Below are 19,880 nucleotides of genomic sequence, written 5' to 3'. Positions count from 1 at the left end.
ATGGCTTAAATTCAGAAAGGAAACTGTAACAGCTCCCTGAGTAATGGAAAATTCCATTTGTGTGAATTGATGGAAGCAGAGTGACTGGCGATTAAAAAGCTTAGTAGAAAATACTATTTTTTTAATTTTTGTTTCGTTGTTGCTACCTGTCTAATTTTGTGATACTGAATAGCCCAGATACTGTATTTGTAATTTGAGAAAAGCGTTGTGGCGGATTAAAAATGAAAAAATAAACACATAATGGTCACGTGGACACATACTTGCCTCTAATTGGGTAAACCGATCAAAGGGGGCGTCGTCGAAAGCGGAGACGTCGAGCAGGCGACCAATCAGAGAGCGGGAGCAGCCTGCTATATAAAGAGGACGTAAACAAAGAGGCAGTGAACAGACGGCAACGACCCGGCCAAGGGCGACGCTAACTGGATGTCCTTGTCGAGACAAACACGACCGGACCAGAGGCTGACTGCGGGGGAAAAGCCACTCGAAAGCGAATGAAGAAACTCCTAATCTTTCACTTCACATACAGAGGACTTCGCGCGAAAGGAAAAAAGAGTAAACGGAGAAAATGGAGTACAAATTACGAAAGGCTGAGCCAAAGGACGTGCCTGATATATTACGACTGGTGAAGGTACACAGTAATAATAATAATAATAAAAAAATACTCTGCTTAATATCCGCTCGGACATCGTGTTCGGATTGGGTCAACTTTAGCTAACGTGGTTAGCATTGACCTGTTGTTGAACCCACACCGAACATCGACGACAATCGAGCTGGGTGGTGACGTAAAAAAGCCACACATCAATAAAAAAAAAACGAGCCCGAGGATGTCCGAGTGTGACGTCACGACCTGCCTTCTTTGTTCGGGTCCCGCTGACTCACTTCCGCTTTAGCTTCCCCTTGTGTAAACACCATATGGTCAGCGTGAAGGCTGACCCACTTTAAGCATCTACTGTTACAAATGTATTCAAATGGGTGTAAAAGTGTCATTTGTGTTGCTTTTAGGAACTGGCTAAATATGAGGAAATGGAGCACCAGGTGACGTTGACCGAAGAAGGTAAGCTGAAAGTGTTAGGGGGGGGAAAAAAGGTGTGTGTTTACTCAAGTTTGGGAGATGTTTACTTACAGAGCTCCTTGAGGATGGATTCGGCGAAACGCCATTCTACCACTGCATCATCGCTGAAATCCCGGGAGGGGGCGGCAGCCAAGGTCAGTGAATGCATCACATGATGGAATGTGGAATGGACTCTAGCTGTGGGAACTCCTGACCCCATGAAGACTGTTTCCTGTCTGCGCAGCGAACAAAAAGCTGAACAGTGTGACGTCAAAGGTGTCTGATTTTAGTTTTTTAAAAGAATGTGGTCTGTCCCCCAGATTCTAAAGTGGTTGGCTTCGCCATGTACTACTTCACCTATGACCCCTGGGTGGGCAAGCAGCTCTACTTGGAGGAGTTCTATGTGATGAATGAGTACAGAGGTAAGAAATCTTTGTCTTTTATTTTGAAAGCTTTTTAGGTTATGACACTTGCGTTTGAATTTTGTGAACTGAATTTCAACGTCAAATTATGCTGACAATTTTATTGAATAAAAATTTGAGCAAAAATGTGTTTAAAAATAGAATTTATTTTGAAATTATGTGTATTAAAAAATACATAAAAATTGGATACAGAAAATGTAAGCAGTGAAAAATGAAATGTAAAAAAAAATCAGTGTTAAAAAATTCAAAACAGAAAAATTAAGTGTTGAAAAATGAAATGTAAAAAATAATTGGGAGCAGAAAAATTCAATTTATGAAAAATATTTAAGCATAAAAAAATCAGTCTGAAAATTTCAGTGTATAAAAAAAAATGGGTGCAGAAAAATCCTGTGTTGAAAAATGAAATGTAAAAATACTAAGTTTAAAAAAAAACTTTCAGTGCAGGAAAATGTTGAGAAATTTAATGTAAAAAAAAAAAAAAAATCAGTGTATTAAAAAAATGCGTGCAGAAAAATTCCTGTTTATAAAAAAAACAACAAAAAAAACTCAAACATTTTAATTCAGTGTATGAAAAATAAATTTAAGCGTAAAAAAAATCTGTTTGAAAAATTCAATGTATGAAAAACATTCATTGCAGGAAAATGTTGAGAAATTCAATGTAAAAAAAATTCAGTATATTAAAACATGCAGAAAAATTTCTGTTTTAAAAAAACAACAACCAAACATTGTAAGAAAAATTTGGTGTGCAAAAATTCAGTGTATGAAAAATATATTTAAGTGTAAAAAATCAGTCTGAAAGATTCAGCGTACCGTATATAAAAAAAAATGGGTGCAGAAAATTTCCTGTTGAAAAATTCAATGTAAAAAAAACATTCAGTGCAGGAAAATGTTGAGAAATTCAATGTAAAAAAAACAATTCAGTATATTAAAACGTGTGCAGAAAAATTTGTTTAAAAAAAAAAAAAAACACCAAGAAAAATTGGGTGTGCAAAAATTCAGTGTATGAAAAATATATTTAAGTGTAAAAAATCAGTCTGAAAAATTCAGCGTATATAAAAAAAAATGGGTGCAGAAAACCTCCTGTTGAAAAATTCAATGTAAAAAAACAATTCAGTATATTAAAACGTGTGCAGAAAAATTCTTGTTTTAAAAAAAAAAAAACATTGTGAGAAAAATTGGGTGTGCAAAAATTCAGTGTATGAAAAATATATTTAAGCGTAAAAGTCTGAAAAATTCAGCGTATATAAAAAAAAGGGTGCAGAAAAATTCTTGTTGAACAATTCAATGTAAAAAAAAAACCCAATTCAGTGTATTAAAGAAATTTGTGCAAAAAATTCAATATAAAGAAAAATTGAGTGTATGAAAAATATTTAAGTGTAAAAAAAATCAGTCTAAAAATGGGTGCCGAAAAATTCAACCATTCAGTGTATTAAAAAAAATACATGCAGAAAAATTCCTGTTTAAAAAATTAAATGTAAGAAAAATGTAATGTAAAAAAATCAGTGCAGATATATTTGTTGCTTCAAAACTTAAGAACCACTTCCTGTAAATTGTACATTTGATGCCTCATTGGCTGATTAAGAGTTTTGACGCAACAAATATTTCAGTACTGAATTTTTAAACCTGTTTCTCACAGATTTTTATTGAATTAAATAGTTAATGTAATTTAATGTTAAAAAAAACAGTTCACAAAATTCAAACGCAAAAAATTTATTGTAAAAAAAGCTTTCATGCTAAAGACCCAAATGAACGTGCGTAGAAGTCCAGTCTAATATTTCTGGACTTTCCAGGACTCGGCATTGGCTCAGAAATGCTCCGGCAGCTCAGTGACGTAAGTAGTGACATCATGCCAAGTCACCCGTGTGGACTTTCCTAACCCCCTTTGTCCCGCAGCTGGCGGTGAAGACCCGCTGCACGGGCATGATGTTCGTGGTGGCCGAGAACAACGAGCTCTCCATCCAGTACTACAAGCGGCGCGGCGCCGAGGACCTCTCGCAGGAGGAAGGCTGGAGGCTGTACAGGTTTGACAAGAGCAGCCTGGTCAAGATGGCCACGCCCACCGAGGAGTGAAAATGCGGGAAGGAGACTAAGGTTTCCACTTAGAATTTGTTTTTAAAAAGGCCAGCAAACTACTTTGTTTTTCTGATGGTCACATGTTGACCTGAGCTCATACCACAATAAATACATCATCAAACATGCTGTTGTATTTATTACTAGACTTCACAATAGAACATTCCACTCAACTGATGGCTGACAAATCAAGTCATGTAATCACAAATGTAAACTAATATTGTTTATACTCATCAAAGATAGACTGACTATATGTCCTCTTTTCCCCGGACATGTCCGCTTTTGCGAGGCTGTCCGGGCGGAGTTTCTTAAATGCCTCAAATGTCCGGCATTTTGAGTTAGGATTGCGTGTATTTTCAATGTACGTTCAGGGTTAAGAAGGGGTTAAAAACAAAACAAATTGTGAAGGTGTGAGCACGCAGCAGCATTCGTGAGGGAGGGGCAGAGACAGAGAGCGAGAGAGTTATGATAAACACGCATGCTTTGCCAGGCTCTGTTTTTATCCATAGATTTATCAGATTTAATTTTTTATTATCTATAGCAGTGGTGTCAAAAGTGTGCCCCGGAGGCTATTTGCGGCCCACAGCTAATGTTTTAAAGGCCCACGGCACATTCTAAAAATACTATTAAAATAAACAAAAAATATAACAAAAGTGAAATAAAAAAGCTTAAAGGTGAAATGTAATTTAGAAAAAGTTGCAATGTTGACTTCTTTCAAACTGTCATTGCTCAAAACATAATATTGAATCAAAATCAATGTTATTATGAATTATTGACCTATTCAAGGTTCCGATTACTTCACATCAAATATTCCATTTAGAAAAATATTTTTGGTGGAAGATTTTGCATATTTTGTGTATTTGCCATTAAAACAGTTTTGTTTGACAAAAAAGGGCGGAAAACAAACAAAACATTAAAAAAAAAATTTGAAATGAGGGATAGATCTGAAGTTGATGTAGACTCCAGAGATTTAAGCGTTAAATACAAAATGTATGTATGTCCTGGCACACCATTATCATTTCATGACCGAAGCAAAACACTTTTTACACTTTTGTACTGAAATAAATACACCTACAACTTATTAAATAAAAACATAGAAAACCCTGCCAGCAGCGGTAAAGTTTAGATCCATGAAGGAAAGAAGAAAGTGAATGAATGTTTATAACTGAATACTAGTGATGGGTTGATGAGGCGTCATGAAGCGTTTCGACACATTGCAAAACTGTATTGATACTGTGTCACTAAATACTGACATCTGCTGGACATTAAAAATCCCTACAGGCAACCTATGGACCGACTCATCTGACACTGATTTTATGACCTAGTACAGTGGTTCTCAAATGGGGGTACGTGAACCCCTGGGGGTACTTGAAGGTATGCCAAGGGGTACGTGAGATTTTTTAAAAATATTCTAAAAATAGCAACAATTCAAAAATCCTTTATAAATATATTTATTGAATACTTCAACAAAATATGAATGTAGGTTCATAAACTCAGTGAAGCTCAGGTTTGTCACTAAAATGTCTGTCAAAAAGAAGTGTGAAAAGAAATGTAACAATGCAATATTCAGTGTTGACAGCTAGATTTTTTTGTGGACATGTTCCATAAATATTGATGTTAAAGATTTTTTTTTTTTGAAGAAATGTTTAGAGTTAAGTTCATGAATCCAGATGGATCTCTAATACAATCCCCAAAGAGGGCACTTTAAGTTGATGATTACTTCTATGTGTAGAAATCTTTATTTATAATTGAATCACTTGTTTATTTTTCAACAAGTTTTTAGTTATTTTTATATCTTTTTTTCCAAATAGTTCAAGAAAGACCACTACAAATGAGCAATATTTTGTACTGTTATACAATTTAATAAATCAGAAACTGATGACATAGTGCTGTATTTTACTTCTTTATCTTTTTTTTTTTTTTCAACCAAAAATGCTTAGCTATGATTAGGGGGTACTTGAATTAAAAAAAAAAATCACAGGGTGTACATTGCTGAAAAAAGGTTGAGAACCACTGACCTAGTATATACAATAAAATAAACCAAGTCATTGTATTTCATTTAGGATTATTTCATAACTTCATTTAAATAAAAATATATTTTTTGTCTTTTTTAGATACAGTCAATAAATAATGTGAACATGTATCATAACATGGAAATCTAAGAGAACGTGTTGTGAATGAGGATGCTTGTGGACCTGGAAATTATTATTTATTTATTTTTACACATTTTTATAAAAAAAAAAAAAAAACAGTTTTTCCAACGTATTCAATTTTAGACCCTTTCTCTTCTTAGTTATTATTTCTCCGGCTGTAGAAAAGACCCGCTCTCAGGGCACAGAGGAGGCGTCAGTGCGACACAGTTCGCGTATCGGTCACGTGACCAAAACAGCTCATGATCGGTCACGTGACTTTCTAAAAGCGGTACGCGCACCGACACAGGGTTTCGCTCTATGAGCTCGACGCATGCGCCGATGCATCAGTGTTGCCGGACCCATCACTACTGAATACATTTACATATATATACGTTTTTTTTTTTTAGGCTTTTTGTAAACCTTCTAGTTGTCTTTTTCACATTCTTTCTGATGTTCTTTGTTCCTGGTGTTGAATGTCCTCCCTGTTTCTCCCATGTTTGGTTTTTTTTTGTTGCATGATTTACACAGGATTTTGTAAAATGACCACGCCACACCTATAAAAACACAGTTGTCAAGTAAAAATTCCATTTAATACACCGAAAAATATTGGAGAAGGGAGTCCCAGGTAATACTCCCTCATCCCGATTGATGGTTTTCCTTGGGCCGCTTCCCTAGATCGATTGCCTCTTTACTCCGTTTGAAGTTGTTACTTTCTGTACCGATTATTTTGCCGTTGTCTCAGTCCATGATGTGGTTATTTTACGATCTGATCATTGTAATATTTCCTATTCAGATTTTTATTTTAGGCTTTTTGTAAACCTTCCAGTTGTCTCTTTTTCACATTCTTTCTGATGTTCTTTCTTCCTGGTGTTGAATGTCTTTCCTGTTTCTCCCATGTATGATTTTTTTTGCATGATTTCCTATTCGGATTTTTATTTTAGGCTTTGACCACGCCACGCCTATAAGAACACAGTGGTCAAGTAAAAATTCCACCTAATATACCGAAAAATATTGTCTGATTACAAGATGATTTGAAAAGTATATGTAGACATAATGATAGATAGATAGTATTTTATTGATTCCTTCAGGAGAGTTCCCTCAGGAAAATTAAAAAGTTAGTATTGCACGACAACAACAAGGTAACTTAAGGACCAGTTTAAAGTAAAATACAATAATTGTATTTTAGGGGAAGTTGAAGACCTGTGTTAGTGTGTCCACTATGGAACAAATAGTCAAATGTTTTGAGCATGTTCACCGAATGAACAATGAGCGGTCTTTTATTAAATAAAACATAGCATTTGAGAGCAGAAATCCTTCTAACACATAGAAGCCATTTAGAAGGGCTGTGTGGGAATGTGCGTGAGAAGAAAGAATTAAGCTGTGTGTGTGTGTGTGTGTGTGTGTGTGTGTTTGCTCATGTGTTACTCACATCCAAACCACACAATAGAATATTCAAAGTGAGCAAAGATTGACTTTTTCAAGAGTGGCCCAATGAGAAACATCAGTAAAGTGATGAGTGAGTGTGTGTGTGTGTGTTTAGCATAGCCAAATAGGTGCTCAGATACACAAAAAAAACCTTGCAGACCTTTCCTTCCACGCAGCATGAAGATGATTTTTTTCCTGTCCGCCTTCAACTGCTTCCGCTCTCCCGCCGCTCCGTCTTGTCGGGCTTCACGCAAAAAGCCATGGGTGAGTTTGCATGCGAGACACCGCTAACCGTAAACTACGAGCGCTCACCTTCTTTTTGCCGGAGGGCGGGTCTTTCCAAAGCGTCTCCACGGCGACGCGACCCCGCTGAACCCAGGAGTACGCGGAGTCTCGGCTTACCTGCAGCAACACACCACAATGACTTTCAAATTGACTTCAAAGCAGTTTGTGTTGTCTGCTAGTGATGAGCGATACCACACTGAGCTTGGTATCGTCCATACCAAAACCCATACTTGTCAGATTATTGAACTTTTTTATATAATAAGATACATAACCAGTAAGAATAAAAAAATATGTTTTTTTTTACACTAATTTATCATCACACTTTGAATATAAAGATTTATAGCAGACTTTCCACTGAGGGCCCCAGACTGACAAATCAAAAGATGTGGGGGCCATTTTGGTAGCTTTCACCTTAAAAACCATCCATCCATCCATCCATTTTCTACCGCTTATTCCCTTTTGGGGTCGCGGGGGGCGCTGGAGCCTATCTCAGCTACAATCGGGCGGAAGGCGGGGTACACTCTGGACAAGTCGCCACCTTATCGCAGGGCCAACACAGATAGACAGACAACATCCACACACTAGGGCCAATTTAGTGTTGCCAATCAACTTATCCCCAGGTGCATGTCTTTGGAGGTGGGAGGAAGCCGGAGTACCCGGAGGGAACCCACGCAGTCACGGGGAGGACATGCAAACTCCACACAGAAAGATCCCGAGCCCGGGATTGAACCCAAGACTACTCAGGACCTTCGCATTGTGAGGCAGATGCACTAACCCCTCAGCCACCGTGAAGCCCACCTTAAAAACCAGTACAATATAAAGTTGTTTTTCAAATAACTTTTGGTAGAATTTTCATGTGAATTCTGAAAAGCCAAAGCCGAACTGAAATGCTAACAGATAGCATTAAGTAACAAAAAATATGAGCTAAAAAGATTAGCATGCTTACAGTTAGCATTAGTGAAATACCAAATTATATGACAATGAGGTGTATAATGCATATATTTTTAAGAGTTCTTTCTTTATTCATAGTCATGTTTAAAGCAGCTTATATTTTCCCATGTGTACTCTTTATGCTTGTATCTTATGTCCGCAAGTAAACTCTGTGCTTTACCCTGAAGACGTTGGAATGTGGTAGTATGACATACTCCCTTTTTATCTTGTCAGTATTAGAACAATGAGGCTGTATTCCTTTCTGGGCAGGGTGGGGGCTGTTTTCGTATTCAATAAGTTGTCTCTTCCCGTTTGGCTTTCAGACCGCTTCTGGATGCTGGTATTACCGCATTGTAAGGGTGGTCTCCTAAAGCTTTAGTAAAACTTGATGATATTCCTATTCTGTCTTGATGGTCCTTCTTACTCAACATACATGTCATCTGAAAGAATTTGGGATTGACCAGTGACTTTAATTCCCTGAGAGGAAGACTGGTCAGACGCAACAATACCTACCTATTTATTAGCTTAATAAAAATATAGCATTCTAATGTTAACATGCTCATAAGCTAAATGTAACATGAGTCAAGTACCAAAATGTATGGCACATTTTTAGTCTACTTAATACCTGCATTATCCTTTCATTCCTTACCCTTTCCATCCTTTGAAACTGAGCTACTGTGTGGAACAATTACCCTTAAAGTTTGTCTAAGTCTAAAGTATACATGTAAAAGTAGCGGGGAAAAAACTAGCATGCTAATGATAACGTGTCAAGTAACATAATATTTGACGCTGACGTGTATACCTGGATACCTAATTTTCCAGCCGTACACCACAGAGTCATATAACTTGGTACTTGTCTTGACCCACGCTAAATGCTAACTTTTTAAGCTAATTTTCAGCCGTACACCTTAATCATATAACTTGGTACCTGATCCATGCTAAATGATGGCATGCTAACTTTTTAAGCTAATTTACCAGTCGTACACCTCAGTCATAAGTTGGTACTGGACCGATGCTAAATGTTAGCATGCTAACTTTTTTAGCTAGATTTTCAGTCGTACACCTCAGTCATAAGTTGGTACTGGACCGATGCTAAATGTTAGCAAGCTAACTTTTTTAGCTAGTTTTTCAGTCGTACACCTCAGTCATAACTTGGCACTTGACCCACGCTAAATGTTAGCCTGCTAACTTTTTAAGCTAATTTTCCAGTCGTACACCTCAGTCATAACTTAGTAGTTGACCCACGCTAAATGATAGCATGCTAACTTTTTAAGCTAATTTTCCAGTCGTACACCTCAGTCATAACTTGGCACTTCACCCACGCTAAATGTTAGCATGCTAACTTTTTTAGCTAGTTTTCCAGTCGTACACCTCAGTCATAACTTGGTAGTTGACCCACGCTAAATGTTAGCATGATAACTTTTTAAGCTAATTTTCCAGTCGTACACCTCAGTCATAACTTGGCACTTGACCCACGCTAAATGTTAGCATGCTAACTTTTTTAGCTAGTTTTTCAGTTGTACACCTCAGTCATAACTTGGCACTTGACCCACGCTAAATTTTAGCATGCTAACTTTTTTAAGCTAACTTTCCAGTCGTACACCTCAGTTATAAGTTGGTACTGGACCGATGCTAAATGTTAGCATGCTAACTTTTTAAACTAGTTTTCCAGTCATACACCTCAGTCATAACTTGGCACTTGACCCACGCTAAATGTTAGTATGCTAACTTTTTTAAGCTAATTTTCCAGTCGTACACCTCAGTTATAAGTTGGTACTGGACCGATGCTAAATGTTAGCATGCTAACTTTTTTAACTAGTTTTCCAGTCATACACCTCAGTCATAACTTGGCACTTGACACACGCTAAATGTTAGTATGCTATCTTTTTTAAGCTAATTTTCCAGTCGTACACCTCAGTCATAAGTTGGTACTTGACCCACGCTAAATGTTAGCATGCTAACTTTTTAAGCTAATTTTCCAGTCGTACACCTCAGTCATAACTTGGCACTTGACCCACGCTAAATGTTAGCATGCTAACTTTTTTAAGCTAATTTTCCAGTAACTTGGCACTTGATCCACGCTAAATGTTAGCATTCTAACTTTTTTAGCTAGTTTTTCAGTCGTATACCTCAGTCATAACTTGGCACTTGACCCACGCTAAATGTTAGCATGCTAACTTTTAAAGCTAATTTTCCAGCCGTACACCTCAATCATATAACTTGGTACTTGATCCATGCTAAATGTTAGCATGCTAACTTTTTTAGCTAGTTTTTCAGTCGTACACCTCAGTCATAACTTGGCACTTGACCCACGCTAAATGTTAGCAAGCTATATTTTTTAAGCTAATTTTCCAGTAACTTGGCACTTGATCCACGCTAAATGTTAGCATTCTAACTTTTTTAGCTAGTTTTTCAGTCGTACACCTCAGTCATAACTTGGCACTTGACACACACTAAATGTTAGCATGCTAACTTTTTAAGCTAATTTTCCAGCCGTACACCTCAGTCATAAGTTGGTACTGGACCGATGCTACGTGTTAGCATGCTAACTTTTTAAGCTAATTTTGCAGATCAGATGACAATTCTTCCACATTATGACAGATGTGCCCACCTTGAAAAGGGAGGCCGCTTGCTGAGGGTAGAACATGGAGGCGCACACGGCCATGAGGCCCACTGGAAACGCCACACGCCTCACCTTTGACCCTGAGGAGACACGTGCAAAGCCAAGCAGTCACCTGAGCGGCCTCCAGACAAAACACAGGCTTATCTTATTGTGTCGTTGCCATTGGGAAGAAGAATGATGTTGTTGTGACGACTATTCGGGGGTTACCTTTGGCCAAGTAGAGACCCAGCAAGCCCGAGAAGCCCACCGCCGCCATGCTGGGATAGAGGTCCGGGGGAGGAGCAGTGAGGAAGTGATACACGTCTGAAGGACGCCAGACGGTTGACATCAACAACGCAAATGTTCACAGCGAGACAACACCTTGGTTTGGTTTGATGGAATGTTTTACCGCTGACTGTGGTGACGGTGGTGTCGATGGTGGGCTCCACGCTTCTGTACACTTCCTGTTGTGCCACATTAAGAAGGACAATCATGTTGTGCCACAATAAGAAGGACAATCATGTTGTGCCACATTAAGAAGGACAATCATGTTGTGCCACATTAAGAAGGACAATCATGTTGTGCCACATTAAGAAGGACAATCATGTTGTGCCACATTAAGAAGGACATTCATGTTGTGCCACATTAAGAAGGACATTCATGTTGTGCCACATTAAGAAGGACAATCATGTTGTGCCACATTAAGAAGGACAATCATGTTGTGGAGGAGTTCAAGTACCTCGGAGTCTTGTTCACGAGTGAGGGAAGAGTGGATCGTGAGATCGACAGGCGGATCGGTGCGGCATCTTCAGTAATGCGGACGCTGTATCGATCCGTTGTGGTAAAGAAGGAGCTGAGCCAGAAGGCAAAGCTCTCGATTTACCGGTCGATCTACGTTCCCATCCTCACCTATGGTCATGAGCTTTGGGTCATGACCGAAAGGACAAGATCACGGGTACAAGCGGCCGAAATGAGTTTCCTCCGCCGGGTGGCGGGGCTCTCCCTTAGAGATAGGGTGAGAAGCTCTGCCATCCGGGGGGAGCTCAAAGTAAAGCCGCTGCTCCTCCATATCGAGAGGAGCCAGATGAGGTGGTTCGGGCATCTGGTCAGGATGCCACCCGAACGCCTCCCTCGGGAGGTGTTTCGGGTACGTCCGACCGGTAGGAGGCCACGGGGAAGACCCAGGACACGTTGGGAAGACTATGTCTCCCGGCTGGCCTGGGAACGCCTCGGGATCCACCGGGAGGAGCTGGACGAAGTGGCTGGGGAGAGGGAAGTCTGGGCTTCCCTGCTTAGGCTGCTGCCCCCGCGACCCGACCTCGGATAAGCGGAAGAAGATGGATGGATGGATGGATCATGTTGTGCCACATTAAGAAGGACAATCATGTTGTGCCACATTAAGAAGGACAATCATGTTGTGCCACATTAAGAAGGACAATCATGTTGTGCCACAATAAGAAGGACAATCATGTTGTGCCACAATAAGAAGGACAATCATGTTGTGCCACAATAAGAAGGACAATCATGTTGTGCCACATTAAGAAGGACAATCATGTTGTGCCACATTAAGAAGGACACTTTAGAAAGCAACATGGAGACTTTAGTTGATTGCTGCAGATTTTAGTCATCTATCCAATAGTTTGTTCCATTATTGGATAAAACATACTTTATAGCCTCAATGTGCATTTTTTGAGAAAATAGTTCAAATAAACAAATATGTTTGTACCTGCCATGACATTCATTACCTTCTGTTTAAACTTATTTGACCTTTTATTTACCTTCTTTGACTGTCTTATCTTCTATTTACCTTCTTCAACTTCTATATTCCTTTTTACCTTCTATTTAAACTTATTTGCCATTTTATTTACCTTCTTTGACTGTCTTTTATCTTCTATTTACCTTCTTTGACTGTCTTTTATCTTCTATTTACCTTCTTTAACTTCTATATTCCCTTTTCACCTTCTATTTAACTTATTTTGCCTTTGATTTACATTCTTTAAGATTTTATTGACCTTCTTTGGCTGTCTACTATCTGGTTTGGTCTTTTACCTTCTTTGCCCATCTTTTGCCTTCTATATTTTGTTTATCTTTCATTTACCCTCTATTAAACGTATTTGACCTTTTATTTACCTTCTTTGACTTGTCTTGGACCTTGTTTGATATTTTACCTTTTCACTTCTTTTACCATCCATTTACCTTGTTTGACTGTCTTTTACCTTGTTTTACTTTTGTGTACCTTCATTTTTTAACTTCTTTCACCTTTTTATTTACCTTCTTTTACATTTATTGACCTTCTATTTAACTTATTTTATCTTTTATTTACCTTGTATTCAAACTTGTTTTAGCTTCTATTCAAACTTATTTTAGCTTCTATTCACCTTCTTTGCCCATCTTTTACCTTTCATATTTAGTTTGCCTTTTAACCTATATCTTCTTTTACCTTTTATTTACCCTCTATTTAACCTTTTATTTACCATCTTTGACTGTCTTTTACTTTATCTTTTACCTTTAAATACCTTCTATTTAACTCATCGCACCTTCTATATACCTTATTTTATGTTATATATTCCTTTTAGTTTCCTTTCTTTATATAACTTTACCTTTTATTTAACTTATTTTTTTATTTACCTTCTTTTACCTTTTATTTTAACTTCTTAATTCTTTCTTTTACCATTTATTTACATACGTTTACCTTCTATTGACCATTAACCTTTTATTTATCCTTTACCTTCTATTACCATGAATTGATTAACGTGGTTCCTGACTTAAACAAGTTGAAAAACGTATTGGAGTGTTACCATTTAGTGGTCAATTGTACGGAATATGTACTGTACTGTGCAATCTCTAATAAAAGTTTCAATCAATCAATCAATCAATATGACCTTTTATTTACCTTATTGTACCTCTTATTGATATACTTGTACCTTTTACAGAACTTTTTACATTTTATTTGACCTTCTATTGTACTTTTACCTTTTGTTTACCTTATTTTACCTTTTATTTATATACTTTTACCTTCATTGAACAGTTTACGGTACCTTTTATTTACGGTACTCTTCCCTCACCTCCCAGGGGGCGGAACAAGGGGATGGGTCAAATGCTGTGGGTAATTTCACCACACCTAGTGTGTGTGTGTGACTATCAATGGTACTTTAACTTAACTTTTACCTTCTATTGTCCTTTCACCTTTTATTTACTACCTTTACCTTCTATTTACCTTTAGACTTCTATTGCTTTTTTGTTCCTTCTTTGACCTTTTTTTTTTAACTTTCCATCTACCCCTACTGTATTTCACCTTTAATTCACTTCTAAAACCTCTATTCAACTAACTTGTTTTACCTTCTTTTGTGGGGATCTGGATTTCATAAACTTTTATTAGTTGCACTCATTAACCCATCGAAGCAACAGAATATAAATCGAAGCTTCTTTCTAATCGAATAAATGGATTTTACCTTTGCAGCCCTACTTCACTTTGTTTTTTCTTTACACCTAATGATCCAATCGTGGCTGCACCAAGTGAGGTTTGTGCATATACAATAACATTTTACATATCCATCCAATTTTTACCGCTTGTCCCTCTCGCGGTTGTTCTTTTTCTTCATACAAAAAGCACAAGGAAGTTCCTACACAGAAGAAACAATCCCTTCTTTGCAGCAAGTGTGAACCACAAAAGCCTGATGTTGACACTGAGTGAGCAGCAGAAGGACATGTTTCCAGCCAGCCAGCAATACTTGAAAATGATAAGCAACACAATGGACACAAACCTCAGCTTTGCCAGTTGCGGTGCGGCGTGCTCGCTACAAAAACAACACATTACGAAAGGATGGTCACTCATAGTCATGTTGAATTCATGTTGAAATGAGCACCAAGCAACACACCTGACACTGGTCTGCGTACGGCTGTGCCCATTCCCTCAGTGATGCCACGCTCTGCTCCAAAGGGCCCGCCACCGCCGCCTCCTGCTCTGGCTCCACACGCTGCCAGTGCTCCTGGGGTCTGCTGTACAAAGATGGCAGCTGGAAAAAAATACATTTTCTTAACTATACGTTCATCAATATTTTCCTGTATGTGTGAAAATCACAAGAGAACATAATGTCATGGCTGTCTTGAGTTTCCAATCATTTCTACAACTCTTATTTTTTTGTGATAGAGTGATTGGAGCACATACTTGTTGGTCACAAAAAACATTCATGAAGTTTGCTTCTTTTATGAATTTATTATGAGTCTACTGAAAATGTGCTGGGTCAAAAGTATACATACAGCAATGTTAATATTTGCTTACATGTCCCTTGGCAAGTTTCACTGCAATAAGGCGCTTTTGGTAGCCATCCACAAGCTTCTGCTTGAATTTTTGACCACTCCTATTGACAACATTGGTGCAGTTCAGCTAAATTTGTTGGTTTTCTGACATGGACTTGTTTCTTCAGCATTGTCCACACGTTTAAATCAGGACTTTGGGAAGGCCATTCTAAAATCTTAATTGTAGCCCAGTGGTTCTTAACCTGGGTTCGATCAAACCCTAGGGGTTCGGTGAGTCGGCCTCAGGGCGGAGGTAAAGACACGTCCGACGTATCGTGTAAATAAAAACCTCTCCCTATCAGCGTATTATGGATACCCCCAAACAATGTTCCCTCTAATTTTCCATCTGATTTGCAGGTTGTTTGATTGATCGATTGAAACTTTTACTAGCAGATTGCAAAGGAAGAGAACACATTATATGAAACAGTACAGTTTACACATTTACACAGTACAGTACATATTCTGTACAATTGACCACTAAATGGTAACACAACCGAATAAGTTTTTCAACTTGTTTAAGTCGGGGTCCACATTAATCAATTCATGGTAAGGTGTGTAATTTGTTGTGAGTTCATGCACTGTGTTGGTTTTGTTCTTTGAACAAGGTGATGTTCATGCACGGTTCATTTTGTGCACCAGTAAAAAAAACATAACTTTTTCTTGAATTTGAAAAAAAAAAACATTTTATTTTTCACTAAAGAAGGGTTCAGTGAATGCGCATATGAAACTGGTGGGGTTCGGTACCTCCAACAAGGTTAAGAACCTGATTTAGCCATTCCTTTACCACTTTTGACGTGTGTTTGGGGTCATTGTCCCGTTGGAACACCCAACTGCGCCCAAGACCCAACCTCCGGGCTGATGATTTTAGGTGGTCCTGAAGAATTTGGAGGAAATCCTCCTTTTTCATTGTCCCATTTACTCTCTGTAAAGCACCAGTTCCATTGGCAGCAAAACAGGCCCAGAGCATAATACTACCACCACCATGCTTGACGGTAGGGATGGTGTTTCTGGGATTAAAGGCCTCACTAGTGATGGGTTGATGAGGCGTCATGAAGCGTTTCGACACATTGCAAAACTGTATTGATACTGTGTCGATACTGTGTCACTAAATACTGACATCTGTTGGACATTAAAAATCCCTACAGGCAACCTATGGACCGACTCAACTGACACTGATTTTATGACTTAGTACAGGGGTCAGCAACCCGCGGCTCCGAAGCCGCATGCGGCTCTTTGACCACTCTGATGCGGCTCAGCTGCATTCTTGCCAACCCTCCCGATTTTTCCGGGAGACTTCCGGATTTCACTGCCTCTCCCAGGGCAAACATTCTCCGATTTTCACCCGAACAACAAAATTGAGGGCGTGCCGTGATGGCACTGCATTTCGCGTCCTCTACAACCTGTCGTCGCGTCCGCTTTTTCACCTAAGAAACAGCGTGCCGGCCCAGTCACATTTTGTATGCGGCGTCTGCTCACACACTAAGTGACAGCAAGGCATACTTGTTCAAGAGCCATACAGATCACACTGACGGTGGCCGTATAAACAACTATAACACTCTTACTAATATGCGCCACACTGTGAACCCACACCAAACAAGAATGACAAACACATTTCGGGAGAACATCCACACCGTAACACAACATAAACACAACAGAACAAATACCCAGAATCCCATGCATCCCTAACTCTTCCGGGCTACATTACACACCCTGCTACCACCAAACCCCGCCCACCTCAATCTACGCACGGGGGGTGGGGGGTGTTGTTGATGTGTGGGGTGGCGGGCTTTGGTGGTAGCGGGGGTGTATAAAGTAGCCCGGAAGAGTTAGGGATGCATGGGATTCTGGGTATTTGTTCTGTTGTGTTACGGTGCGGATGCGGATGTTCTCCCGAAATGTGTTTGTCATTCTTGTTTGGTGTGGGTTCACAGTGTGGCGCATATTAGTAAGAGTGTTAAAGTTGTTTATATCGCCACTTATGTGTGTCTGCAGAAGCCTCATATAACATGTAACTGGGCTGGCAAGCTGTTTGTTCAAGCCGTAGAGGGCGCTAAAGGTAGTGACATCACGGCACGCCCTTATTATTGTTGTTTGGGTGAAAATCAGCATACATTCGAGAGAATAGTTTCCCTGAAATTCGGGAGTCTACCGGAAAAATCGGGAGGGTTGGCAAGTGTGACGCTGTCAAGTGCCCTTCATATAAAACTCGCGGGCCGCACTAAGATTACATATCCATATTAAGGTGCGGGTCGCGTGTCTGAGACCCCTGGTTTATACATAGCACAAAGCAAAAAAAAACTTTGTATGTAGTGTTATTTCATTTTAAATTTCAAAAGAGTTTTGTGGCTCCCATTCTTTTCTTTAATTTGTGGAAACGGGTCAAAATGGCTCTTTGAGTGGTAAAGGTTGCCGACCCCTGACCTAGTATATACAATAATATAAACCAAGTCATTGTATTTCATTTAGGATTATTTCATATCTTCATTTAAATAAAAATATATTTTTATCTTTTTTAGATACAGTCAATAAATAATGTGAACATGTATCATTCATAACATGGACATCTAAGAGAACGTGTTGTGAATGAGGATGCTTGTGGACTGGGATTTTTTACTTTTTTTACATATTTTTATTTAAAAAAAACAGTTTTTCCAACGTATTACATTTTAGACGATTTCTCTTCTTAGTTATTATTTCTCCGGCTGTAGAAAAGACCCGCTCACAGGGCACAGAGGAGGCGTCAGTGCGACACAGTTCGCGTATCGGTCACGTGACCGAAACAGCTCATGATCGGTCACGTGACTTTCTAAAAGCGGTAAGCGCACCGACACAGGGTTTCGCTCTATGAGCTCGACGCATGCGCCGATGCATCGGTGTTGCCGGACCCATCACTAGTGGCCAAACAGCTCAATTTTTGTTTCATATGACATCACATGGACCAAGATAAGACCTTCTGGAGGAAAGTTCTGTGGCCAGAAGCTTGTGGATGGCTACCAAAAGCGCCTTATTGCAGTGAAACTTGCCAAGGGACATGTAAGCAAATATTAATATTGCTGTATGTATACTTTTGACCCAGCACATTTTCAGTAGACCCATAATAAATTCATAAAAGAACCAAACTTCATGAATGTTCTTTGTGACAAACAAGTATGTGCTCCAATCACTCTATCACAAAAAAATAAGAGTTGTAGAAATGATTGGAAACTCAAGACAGCCATGACATTATGTTCTTTACAAGTGCGGCTGTAGGTCATGAAGTTGTTACCTAACTAAAGCACATAATTAATAAACATAATCATTGCATTATCGACCGTTTTGTGTCCATTAGCATGCTATCTACTATTTAGCTGAGAAAGTGAACAATTTACCTCGTCAATGCGCATTGCCGGCTGCGTGCTCTTCTTCACGGCCTCGCAGGTGGCGCCAGTCAGGCCCGGAGCCGCGGCGCACAGCGACATCTGGTGGAGGACGGCAGACATGACAATTACACGGTACAGCATAGAGGAGATAAAGTCCTATTAACTACAAAAGAAGACTAAAGAATTTTGACACAAGTTACCACATCAGGCATGAAGCGATATATTTTAGCTTCTATTTTGCTGACGTCTTAAAGTGATAGTTTTGAATAATCCCCCTTTCTGTTTAATTGAGCCAAGGATTAGCCACTTGCTAACATTAGCATTTAGCTTGTATAGCAGCGTTTCCTCCGATGTGGTGGAACAAACTGTAACACTATTGTATTTGCTGTATGAGACTAATTGTCGGAATAATACCTAAACAAGATTTACGTTATTTAAAAAAATTAAATGACGAAGGATATCTTACCAGTTTGACGTATGACATTTTCCGTCCTGAGGACGTTCGCTTTCTACGGCAAGTCGGAGAGTCAAAACGCATGCGCAGTTCGTCATAAATTGTTTTAACGGCCCGTGCCGCGTTCGAAAAATACTATTATGGAAACAAAAACACAAAAGTAAAATAAAAATTCAAACAAGTGACTCGTAAAAAAAAAACTTGCAACATTGACAATAAAAAGCGCTTTTAAATGTCATTGCTAAAAAAAAAAGAAGTATGAATCCGAATCAATGATATGAATTAATGACCTGTTGAAGGCTCCAATTACTTCACATACAATAATTTCACTTTGAAATATTTTTTGGGGAAAATATTGCGTATCTATAAAAAGAGCATTAAACAAAAACGTGAACATAAAAAACGTATAATCAACTATAGACCTGAAGTAATAAAATATAACTAATAAAATAATGTATATTTTCTACTGGATCTACTCGCTATTTTATGCTGTCCTTTTTTGCTGCAGCTGTTACATATACTGTAATATTGTACATGGTAATTGGGATTTGTTATATATTGTATATAGTACGGTATATAAAAATATATCAGTATATATTATATACTGTATATATAATAAGTAAATATTACATATGTTATATTTTACATTGCTACTATGGTACATTTTTAGTCTACTTTATAACTTTTGTTTTCGCCCTCTTTTTGTGGCCTTGTGTGCATTATCCTTTCCATCCTTTGTAACTGAGCTACTGTGTGGAACAATTTCCCTTTGTGGATCATTAAAGTTTGTCTAAGTCCAAGTGTAAGTCTAAGAGGATCTGGAGACTTCATTATTGAAGGTAAAAAAAAAA

At 38.6% G+C, this 19,880-nt stretch overlaps 2 protein-coding genes across 3 annotated transcripts; one reads left to right on the top strand and one right to left on the bottom strand.

Moving 5' to 3' along the window:
* Positions 1 to 365: 365 nt before the first annotated feature.
* On the top strand, positions 366 to 3,667 carry LOC133609423 (diamine acetyltransferase 1-like). The gene is made up of 6 exons (XM_061964998.2): positions 366 to 628; positions 1,003 to 1,054; positions 1,126 to 1,206; positions 1,372 to 1,473; positions 3,264 to 3,304; positions 3,367 to 3,667. The coding sequence occupies exons 1-6, from the start codon at positions 566 to 568 to the stop codon at positions 3,541 to 3,543; spliced, it is 516 nt and encodes a 171-aa protein (XP_061820982.1). The 5' UTR covers positions 366 to 565; the 3' UTR covers positions 3,544 to 3,667.
* Positions 3,668 to 5,201: 1,534 nt separating this feature from the next.
* apoob (apolipoprotein O, b) lies at positions 5,202 to 19,099 on the bottom strand. Of its 2 annotated transcripts, XM_061964999.2 has the most exons (9): positions 19,042 to 19,099; positions 18,585 to 18,674; positions 14,796 to 14,933; positions 14,682 to 14,714; positions 11,327 to 11,381; positions 11,146 to 11,241; positions 10,927 to 11,018; positions 7,413 to 7,502; positions 5,207 to 7,344 (listed from the first exon to the last, which is right to left on the bottom strand). In XM_061964999.2, the coding sequence occupies exons 1-9, from the start codon at positions 19,057 to 19,059 to the stop codon at positions 7,306 to 7,308; spliced, it is 651 nt and encodes a 216-aa protein (XP_061820983.1). In that variant the 5' UTR covers positions 19,060 to 19,099; the 3' UTR covers positions 5,207 to 7,305. The 2 variants fall into 2 exon arrangements, with proteins under 2 accessions (XP_072769636.1, XP_061820983.1); XM_072913535.1 differs by lacking the exon at positions 14,682 to 14,714 and having other exon boundaries at positions 5,202 to 7,344.
* Between the last annotated feature and the right edge of the window lie 781 nt (positions 19,100 to 19,880).

This window comes from Nerophis lumbriciformis, linkage group LG07, assembly GCF_033978685.3.
Source record: "Nerophis lumbriciformis linkage group LG07, RoL_Nlum_v2.1, whole genome shotgun sequence".
Taxonomy (NCBI): Eukaryota; Metazoa; Chordata; class Actinopteri; order Syngnathiformes; family Syngnathidae; genus Nerophis; species Nerophis lumbriciformis.
The sequence above is the reverse complement of the archived record's forward strand: the minus strand, read 5'-3'. Positions and strand labels throughout refer to the sequence as shown.

Bases quoted from the DNA above. Each gene is read 5' to 3' on its own strand.
- LOC133609423 (XM_061964998.2), top strand. From the start codon at position 566: ATGGAGTACAAATTACGAAAGGCTGAGCCAAAGGACGTGCCTGATATA. The intron at 1,207-1,371 runs GTCAGTGAATGC...TCTGTCCCCCAG, and splicing joins GGGAGGGGGCGGCAGCCAAG to ATTCTAAAGTGGTTGGCTTC. The intron at 1,474-3,263 runs GTAAGAAATCTT...TGGACTTTCCAG, and splicing joins TGTGATGAATGAGTACAGAG to GACTCGGCATTGGCTCAGAA.
- apoob (XM_061964999.2), bottom strand. The intron at 14,934-18,584 runs GTAAATTGTTCA...ATTTTTTTCCAG, and splicing joins CGGCAATGCGCATTGACGAG to CTGCCATCTTTGTACAGCAG. The intron at 11,019-11,145 runs GTAACCCCCGAA...GTGTCTCCTCAG, and splicing joins GGGTCTCTACTTGGCCAAAG to GGTCAAAGGTGAGGCGTGTG.